The following is a 10,807-nucleotide window of genomic DNA, read 5'->3' as shown; positions in this document are numbered from 1 at the left end:
CACATGACGTCTGATTATATAACCTATGATGTACACGTTTAATTAAGGCATATGTTTTCTGGTTTGTAACTTTAGATGTACGTGTTTATTTAAGACTCGTGATTTCTGTTTTATAACATTTTAATGAATACGTTTGCTTATGTCACACGATGTCTAGTTTAATAACCTGTGTTGTAAACGTTTACTTAAGATAAAGCTATCAACTAGAAGGCTTATCGTGTAACTGGGTTAAAAAGGTGTTTATCAGATACATTACAGAAGATAAAAAAATTAGCTACCTCATATGTGTTAGTCATTAGCCAATTTATAATTCTATGTAAATAATTAGATAATCTTTGATAATTTACTAAACATTTATCATGTTTAACATCGTGATTGCACATTTAAACGCATGTTATCTGTGATACGATATGTGTAATAAATCAACTTGGTCTGAAACGAGCGTAGATCCTATACAAGACTTTTCAGTTGAAAACCGATGTTTTTATTTTTTGAATCGATTATCATCCATCACTCATAAATTTAAAAAAAAACCTGCAAATCACTAAGTGACAACTAGCACCGATACGCGATGAATTAAATCTAGAAAATATTTTTTAAGTTTTACTTTTCAGTACAAAAACCTTAAATTCAAGCAGGTGTATTTATTCTTTTAAAGACCTGTGTTCATTCCTTATATGGTAAAATAAATAGATTGGGCCGTGGGTGCTTTTGAAATCTGGCGGATATTCGTAAAGCTCACTATACATTTGTATATTAGTTTATGGATAAAATTTGAATTCTTTTTATCCTTAAGCACTATACTTTGGGTGGAGTGCCGTTGTCCTTTGGTCTTGGTGGACATTCAAAGTTAACTGCTTCACACCCTTTTTTTCTTTATCAGCTACCGATACGATCTATCAATAACAACCCACACTCCAATCACTCTTTACAATATCTCGGTTTACGTAGGCTTTGGCGCTTAGTGTTTTCTTTATCAACAAAGATCACCGTAAACGTCGAAATCCATGAGCATTAGTTAGGTTCTTAACCCCAGAAAATGAATAGGGTGTGATCCAGAAAGTACGCCCGTTGTCACGAAAGCTTCTGACACCGCTGGAATACTGATGTTACACTAATTACAAGTCCTCATGTTGTATTTAAAGCCGCCTCATCTTCTAGCCTTTGGTCATATCATTTTGCATATAAAGAAGTATACGTCAACACTGCCTGAGACAAACGAATTCTGAAAGGTGTATCAATCATAACGAGAGATTTAAGAACTATTTGTAGAAGCTACTTTGTTTCTTCGATTAAAACGTCTATAATGCAGTTGGTAAGTTTTGTCATTGTATTTATTTTGATATAGGAATATTGCAGTTTTAAGGAACACATAACAGTTCCAAGAGTTTTTTTTATTGCAATAAGAAATACCATTGCATCCCATTGTGTGATATCAATCAAGAAAAAACGACAAAACAATTGAATACGTTCCATAATAAATTAGTTATAGTTGGTTTTAGTACTTTATTGAATTTAGCAAACACTAAAAAATGTAATACTTTTCATGATCTACCTATAAATCGGTAATTACTAAAATAATAAAATCAGGGTCCCATGAAATTAATAATTTAAAAACTTTCTAAAGAGAGTTAATCTCTCAACTAAGAAACTCTGCTCTAAATAATTGCAATTGTATTAAGTCTTTATTTATATGTGTGTGTAACAATACAATAATACCTTTAAGATAGATATCACACTTTAAAACGTGGGAAAATTTATATCACATTGAAAGAGAGAATAATGTGCATCGGATTCAAAATGGAAGAGAAATAGATGGTACTTTTGAAATGTTTAAGGACAGATATCGTAGTTCAAAACATGGGAAAATAGTTTTCTTAGCTCAAACAATGGAGAATAAGTTTCAATTTTAAAACCTAGTCAAAATAAGTAACACACTCGAAATAAAAACTCAAAACATGCGAAAAATAAGTAACATGCTCGAAATGAATGAAAATAGGTATCGCATTCAAAGTGAATGAATTATAGGTATCACAATACCAGTGGGAATAAGATACAGTTTCCACTCTTATTAACATCAAACAAACAAAAAGGGCTCTTAGCGAAACGAATATTGGCCTTGTCACATTATAAGCCAAAACCATGTTTAATTTCGCGCATTACTTAGTTAAATAATAAGTTTTTTTGATATTCTTAACGTTAACAACTTATACACAACAAATTTGCAGTATACTTGTGCAAAACAGTGTACACTGAACTGGAATGTAAAAAGACGTACGATATGATACGATTTTTTAATTTTGGTTTTAAACACACACATGTATGTAAATAACCCTTACTCGACCATTAATAAAATAAATATCTCCTACTTTCTTTAGATCTAGAATTCAAGGTTCGCGTCACATTACTGCAAACGCTTTTGAATATAGAAGTGACGGTAAAATCTCATTATTCAAAGAGAAAAAAATTTATTCCAAGATTTACCGATAAACATATCTGTCTTTGTCTGTCATTTCAAAAACAGTCATATGTGAAGTTTTATGAGAGAACTTTAAAGATATCTCTTACATCTTTGTACGTACAGATCATTCATTTAAACAATGCTTAAAGATGTGTGTGTGTGTGTTTTAGCAGAGCCACATCTGGCTAGCTACTACTACTGAAGGGAATTAAGCCCTTGATTTTAGCGTTGTAAATCCGAAGACTTACCGCTGTCCCAAGCAAGGGACAATATTTAAAGGACTAATATAGAAATGGCCTTTTCGTCTACACATTGTTTAAAAGACTAATACAGAAATAGCCTGCTTACTTAGACACTGTTGAAAATATTTATATATACACAAATAATTGATTTTAGACACTTATTAAAGAACTAATACAGAAGTGAAGCATATGTTTAGACTGTATTAAATGAACAGAGAAACAGTCCATTCATTTAGATATATCTGATATAAACAATTTATATATATATATATATAAATGAACCGTTATTTAACACTGCTTAAGAACTAATACATGAACCATTTTTATTTATCATTATAATCGAAAATTTTTTGTCATACGTATTACATTTTGTGAAACAAACCCTTTGATTTTGTCGTAAGATAAATATTTCTTACAGTCATCTATGCTTATGTATTTTCACATGAGTGGCTACAGGATTTTTTTAAGAAAAAGGATCCAACTCTTAGTGCAAAATATAAGCTCAATGATATATAAGCATAGCTGTAGTGATATGTGCAATTCATTAATGATAAGATAAATGAGTTGATGGTTAAAGCAACGCACTGGCAGTCCTCGAATAGCAGGATTGAAACCGGTCACTGAACATGCTTATCTTTCAGCCAGTGGGAGCATTGTAATAATACGATGAATCACACTATTTGTTGGTAAAAGACTAGCTCAAGTCTTGGCGATGAGTGATGTTTACTATCTGCCTTTCTTCTAGTCTACCAATTACAATTAACGCGGATAGCAATCGAATACCTTTCTGCGGATTTTAACAAACGAACAATCAACTGGAATAGAATGATTTCTGCTTGTTTTGAGGATTCATAAACTGATTAGCAAAGTTTCTATACTTGCTTTATTTATAATGGAAAAAGAAAAAAGAATCCTGAACATCCTGGGCCCTTTCTTATATGCGTCCTTTTTTTCATTTAGTATCCAATAACACTACACAACAACGTTTTTGCTTCTTGAACACTGTTGGGTGTTTCTTATAGATTTTTGATTGCTTATCAAAATCACATCCAAATTTATCCATCACGTACCGTTTCATCGAAATCTTGGTTTCGCCAGGACATTGCTACAATGGAAAATCCCAATCTAAATAAAAACGTAGTGAATTAATCGAAAGGGTTTAGATGAGGATTACTAGTAGATTTTGTGAATTGGTTAATTATTTGAGCATAAGTGGCGGAACATATTTGAATACAAGAGGGAGAAAACGATTGGAGGCATCTTATTTGCTATGTTAACCATAACCATTGAATTTAAAATTGAAACAGCGGCTTTCCATGACAGTTATATGTATCAGTCCCTATTCCCCATTCAAAGAAGAACTTTTCTACGACGTTAAAATTGATTCCGCTTTTAGGAACAGGTTAAGTTTTTTTTTATTTTGGGGAACGGAACGTTAGATATCGTCTTAGTGGAATTTGGAAAATTGTTCTACCGATTGATAAGATAAATATCTCTAATTTATTTGTGTTGTGTTATGAAGATATGGTACGAGAGTACACAGTTTAAAATTTGAAAAAAAAAAGACTAGGCTTCATTTAATACAGTTTTATTATTATAACAATGTGATTGACTTGTGAAATAAATTTCTCTGGGCAGTAAGAAGAGGTTAGTGCTTTACAGTAGTTTGAGAAATGAATTGATGATTTTATGAAAAGAAAGAGTATATGTGTAGAAACAGTCTTGAAATATGTCAAATAGTCTCTTGTTCTCTAAAGTTAGTTATGTTAGATTTAAAACGACAGCTAACAGTATTATCGTGGAATGTTCAGCGAATCTTTTTTTATAATATGAACCCTGAAGAAAGTCGTTTAAAGTCCAGCTGTAGTGGATTAAATTGTAGTTCTGAAACATACCTAATTTGAACAAATTTGCCAATAAAACATTTATTAAGGTATGTGTTCTGCTGAAATAACTGTATATTGATATATATATATATATATTTTAAAATAATACAAGGATTTTCAAACTGTAGAGAACTTTACCTGCACATGACTAAACATATAAGCAAATTTTATATACTTGACTTGTGTTAAAAATGTTCTCCAGATTGTTACATGTAAATATATAATATTCTGTTTTGTTTGTTTTGAATTTCGCGCAAAGCTACTCGAGGGTTATTTGCGCTAGCCGTCCCTAATTTAGCAGTGTAAGACTAGAGGGAAGGCAGCTAGTCATCACCACCCACCGCGAACTCTTGGGCTACTCTTTTACCAACGAATAGTGGGATTGACCGTAACATTATAACGCTCTCACTGCTAAAAGGGCGAGCATGTTTGGGACGATGGGGATGCGAACCCGCAACCCTCGGATTACGAGTCGCACGCCTTAACCCACCTGGCCATGCCGGGCCTATAATATTCTGTGTGGTGAAGCACGCCGACACTTTGCTGTCATATGTAACTGTCTTTTTCTCTTCGTAGTGAGCTTCTGTGTTGAAACTAGTTTCCGTATAATCATTGGCTTTTGTTGCAGCGTAGGAAGCTCCAGTAATTTTTTATGTTGCAACTCAAAGAGATTACGTGCTACAAGACCGTGTGTTCGTAAACATGTATTCTCAAGGCGGATGGTATGGGTATTAAAACAATAATGAAAATAAGGTACAAAACAACGTTTTGACCTTCTTAGGCCATCTTCAGGTTAATAAAGAGAGTTTACATCTGACGGTTGCTGGGCACACGACTAAGGAACGAGAGTATAAACGGATACGGGATTGTAGGGGAAGTGGTAGTTAGATGTTATCAATTAGTATAGGTACAAAGGTGTTCCTTCATATTGGTTTAATTTTGGCTTTAGTTATTGTATAAGTAGGACTTCTATGATTTTATCTTTGTTTATATTTGTTTCCCTACTTAGTATCTGGATGTTTTTCTATGGCTGTGTTGTGTTTATTTGATTTGCAGTATTCAAAAACGTGTGAAGGCGATTTTTTGCGTTCTTTGAATCTGGTTTCCAGTGTAAGGTTTTGTAGTTTGTTGTTTCTTAGAATTTATTATTGTTTTGTTTTTTTGCTGTTGTTGATCAGGTGTGTGCGTATAACATTCTTGGAGGAAGTTTGTTGATATTGATGAATTGTTGTTTTAATTTGTTCATTTCATCGTTAATTTTTTGGGGTGAACATAGTTTTGTGGCTGTATTTATTTGGCTTCTTAATATATTGAGTTTTCTTGTTTTCTTTCATGTGCTGGGTTCCAGAGAACGTATAGTCCACTATGGGTGATTTTTTCTGTTGATTTTATTTTGAATTGTGTATCGGTTCTTGTCATCTTGAGGTTGAGAAATGCAATGTGGTTATTTTTTTCCTATTCACAGGTGAACTTAATGTTGGGGTATATGGAGTTAACGTGGTTGGAAAAAAAACTCAAATGCTATTCAAGCACAAATTCGTAGAAACCACCTGCTATTAACCGATTAGGTGACAAGAAAAGACAGCCTGCCATCTTAAAACATCTGGGGTGAAGAAGGACCAGCTTATAACCTGCAAGAGAAAACACCTAATAGCCAATTAGTGGATTTAAATATCATGTGCACAGAGATAAGGAACATTGAGTTAGCTGCTTGAGCAAATCTTTGCATTCAAACTGTTTGTTTACTTTTGAATTTTGAGCAAAACTACACGAGGGCTACCTGCGCCAATCTTCCCTAATTTAGCACTGCGAGACTAGAGGGAAGGCTGCTAGTCATCACCACCCGCCGTCATCTTGAAGACTCTTTTAGCTTTAAATCTGTTCTTAATCACCAAATCATAAAGCCTAATGGCCAGTTTTATTACAATCGCTCTCTTTACAGAAGTTCCAACTACCAAATAGATAGCAAGATAGCTTTAGATCTTTATATCCAAGACCCCTGGATTAGATTTTTTGAATTTATCTGACCAACAAACTACGCGACAGAAGTAACTAGCCAAATAATATGAGATGATTCAGAATATCTTGAATTATGTATGATAATCATTCCGGAATTTACAACTGAAACATAAACACAAACTCCACATCAATACAATAGTCAGTTCATACCAATAAAAGTTCACGATGCTGATAATGACAATAATTACCATCATTATCATCATGTATCAGCACTGGCACAAATAGCCGTCCGCTGGTAAAAATGTTCAGACTGTGCTCTTTAGACTGTGCAATTAGTAAATTGCATCAAAATGATTCACTGTACAAAATTAAAAACTTTCAAAAATGTGATTATATGAACTATACCATTTTTACATATTAGAAGTGTACCGTTTATTGAAATAATTATATTCTTGAAAAACTCTAGTTTTTCAATGGTGCATTTAAAAATTACATCAGTAAAGACATAATCAAACCCTCACTTACACTCCTAGTGAAAGTCGTGTTCTTGTTGTGAGGAAAATACTTGTACTTAAAATTGTGTTTTGTTTTGTAAAGTACTGGTTTTTGCACACACCGTAGTTATTTTGTTAATTCTCTGAATGTTAAATACCCAAGTGAGTAATTTTGTTCACTCAATAGATAGTTTTTATTAGCTACGTCTATTATAGTAAGATTATCTTCGTCGTTATTATTACTAGTGTTACTGCCTTCACTCTATTACTATACCATTTTTACATATTAGAAGTGTACCGTTTATTGAAATAATTATATTCTTGAAAAACTCTAGTTTTTCAATGGTGCATTTAAAAATTACATCAGTAAAGACATAATCAAACCCTCACTTACACTCCTAGTGAAAGTCGTGTTCTTGTTGTGAGGAAAATACTTGTACTTAAAATTGTGTTTTGTTTTGTAAAGTACTGGTTTTTGCACACACCGTAGTTATTTTGTTAATTCTCTGAATGTTAAATACCCAAGTGAGTAATTTTGTTCACTCAATAGATAGTTTTTATTAGCTACGTCTATTATAGTAAGATTATCTTCGTCGTTATTATTACTAGTGTTACTGCCTTCACTCTATTACGTTATTACGACGGTTTTGCAAAATTGATAAATATTTCATATTCTGGGACTCTTATAAATTTTGTACTAAAGTGTTGTCTCCCGCTGGTGCAGCGGCAGGTTTACGGATTTACAACGCTAAGATCAAGGGTTCGATTACCTTCGGTGGACTTAGCAGATAGCTCAATGTGGCTTTGCTATAAGAAAGCACAAGCACGCACGCACATTTACTAAAGTGTAATTTCTGGATATCTTATTTAAGTTTCTGTTTAGAAGCACAACTATCGAGATGATCCAATTTAGATAGTACTAGTCAGTGCATTAAATTCGCGTGTGACGTATTCATGACGTCATATCTGCACCATGAGAATGGAGAAAAATAATGTTCTCCCTGACGGGAAACGGAAAAATCGTGATTATTATTGCAAATCTACATTCACACAAGATAAAAATGTTGCGAAGTTGGGGATTGCAAAAATACAAAAATACAAAAGTTTTTCGAGTGCCATATAACGTTTGTTTTGTTTGTTTTTGAATTTCGCGCAAAGCTACTCGAAGGCTATCTGCGCTAGCTGTCCCTAATTTTGCAGCGTAAGACTAGAGGGAAGGCAGCTAGTCATCACCATCCACCGCCGACTCTTGGGCTACTCTTTTACCAACGAATAGTGGGATTGACCATCACGTTATAACGCCCGCACGGCTGAAAGGGCGAGCATATTTGGCGCGACCCTCAGATTACGAGTCGCACGCCTTAACCTACCTGGCCATGCCGGGCCGTCATATAACGAAGAGTTTCATCATTGTATGATGTTTAATCATTTCTCTTTCAAACAAATAACCTTTCGTTACCAGATCTTTCAGTCTAGATGTTTTCCTTTCGTTTCAATGAATAAAATGAACGACTGATAAATTGAACTAATTGTTGATTTATCTAATCAAAGTCGGCAACTTCATGTAATATTAAGTTAGTTAATCAGAACCAACAATTTTCAACTAACATTAATTTATCTAACTGAAAAATTGCAGTTGGTTTTCGTTGAAGCTAATATAACATTGATCATTAATATAGTTATAAATAACATTGTGCAAATCATGGTTACTTAATATATTTCACCTTACAGCGGCGCTAATTACGGCCACTTAATAAAACTGTGATAATCATGATCTGTTAATAAAGTTGAGGCTACAACTGTGTTAATTACTATTAATTAAGAGATGTGGTTAGAACTGTGGAAATTACGGTTAATTAATAAAAAGTTGTGAGTACAACTCTGTTAATAATAATACAGTCGATGTTACAACTGTGATAATTACTTTCGGTTAATAGAGTTGTGGCTATGGCTATGATAATAACAATTTACTAAAGTTTTGATTGGAATTGCATCAAAACTGGTACTTTATGGAGTTGTGGTTAGTACAGTGCTAATTACGTTTCTTTAGAAGAGTTGTGGTTCAAATTGTGCTAATCATGGTTAATTAAATCAATATATTTGTGGTTGTAATTGTTCTAATCTCGGTTAATTAGCAGAGTTGTGGTTAAAATTATGTTGATTAATTTAAAAAGCACTAATTGTATTAAAATATAGAAATTATTCGTTAGTTTTATACGATAAATACAGTTAAACTGTATAATCAAGCAACACTGTTTTATCTTTTCATTTTCTTTTTTAGTTGTTGTTGGTTCTCTTGGCTCCCATTGCTACCGCATTGTTCAGATTTCAGTCACCAAGTGGCTACCAATTTCGATACGACACAAGGGACAGTGGTGGCCCTGCAAAGATTTTCCGAGAAGAGAAGAGAGGGATGGATGGTACTGTAATCGGAAAGTATGGCTATGAAGATCCTTATGGTATTTTACAAGTAGTAAATTACCGAGTTGGGGAAGCAGGATATGAAATTATTAACCCAGCAGACGCTGATCAGGAGTTAGCAGTTAGGTCTGGCCAGTCGCCTGAAGACCAAAGCGTTATTGACTTCCCTGGACCTCGTTTCGGTCCAAATAGTCCTCTTCTATATCAGTCTCTTCCAGTCACCTATTTGACCTATCACCACCCAACACCAGCGAAATCATCTCTAATTTATCTTCCACCACATCATCCATTCTTCTTCTATAGAAAGCGTTATCATGTGTAAAAGGTTCACTCTGATTTTTTACCACTATACATACAAAAACGAGTTAATTTACTGAATAGTGTTTAACAAGTAATAATATATATTATTCATCTAATTAATTCTAACAAAGTCTAATTATTTATATTAAAAAAGGAATTTTTTATAAATTTTTCGGAAAGATCAATAAATCATCTATGAATGAATGTTGTTTCATGACAATGCCATATTATGTTTTCAGAAATATCGTGAATCTTCTTTTTTATGTTTTAATTCTGTTTTTAGCTGTTGTAATCAAATATCTTCTCATTTGTTTCACGATAAATATATTCTATGCTTGGGAACTTCACAATAAAGATATTTGTGTCTTTAAAAGTTTTGTTTTTTCTGTTTGTCGTGTTTTGTGAGTCACAATATTGAATTTAAGTATTTCCATGCTTACAGGTGAATAGCATTCAAACTTCATATCACCTATCCTATTATTTAAGTTTTCTCTGTTACTTATTTACATGAATTGCAAGTACACAGAAAAAGACATAAGTGATTCGAGAATGCTTTGCGAATAATACAAAATAAACAAACAACCTTTTAAAACAGTACATCAAAGTATTCCGCGCATAACTTTTGTAAGCTTAAATAAATAAAACTGAATAATAGATAATATGCACTGTGTTCACCACGTGGATTAAATCTCATATTTTAATTTTATACAAGTCTAAAGCAGTTATCTAAATTTTTGGTGTAGAAAAAATATACACAAGGAGTTCAAATTACGTCAATCACAATGACAAATCCGACGAGCAAGTGATTACAGACTGAGCTTGAAGTTACATATAATGCTGTTTTAATGTGCGTGTCGAAATGACGAAATTGGAATTTGTACTTTTAATGCTAAACATATATTTTAGTGGAGCGTAAGGAGAAACAAAGAAAGATTCACATTTTGGACCCTACCTCTTGGGCGATTCTCATTATAACGATTGAATAAAATTCCTGCCTAATTAGTCGATTTTGTATCTATCATTTACTTTAATATATATACTTTA

At 33.0% G+C, this 10,807-nt stretch overlaps 1 protein-coding gene across 1 annotated transcript; it reads left to right on the top strand.

Moving 5' to 3' along the window:
* Positions 1-422: 422 nt before the first annotated feature.
* Positions 423-10,136, top strand: LOC143239377 (adult-specific rigid cuticular protein 11.9-like). Its single transcript, XM_076480382.1, has 2 exons — positions 423-1,315; positions 9,324-10,136. Exons 1-2 carry the CDS (start codon positions 1,307-1,309, stop codon positions 9,783-9,785), a joined length of 471 nt encoding a protein of 156 aa, XP_076336497.1. The 5' UTR covers positions 423-1,306; the 3' UTR covers positions 9,786-10,136.
* Positions 10,137-10,807: the final 671 nt, after the last annotated feature.

Source organism: Tachypleus tridentatus, chromosome 13, assembly GCF_004210375.1.
Source record: "Tachypleus tridentatus isolate NWPU-2018 chromosome 13, ASM421037v1, whole genome shotgun sequence".
In the NCBI taxonomy this organism is placed as follows: domain Eukaryota; kingdom Metazoa; phylum Arthropoda; class Merostomata; order Xiphosura; family Limulidae; genus Tachypleus; species Tachypleus tridentatus.
Note: the sequence above shows the minus strand (reverse complement) of the source record. Positions and strands in the feature narration are given on the sequence as shown.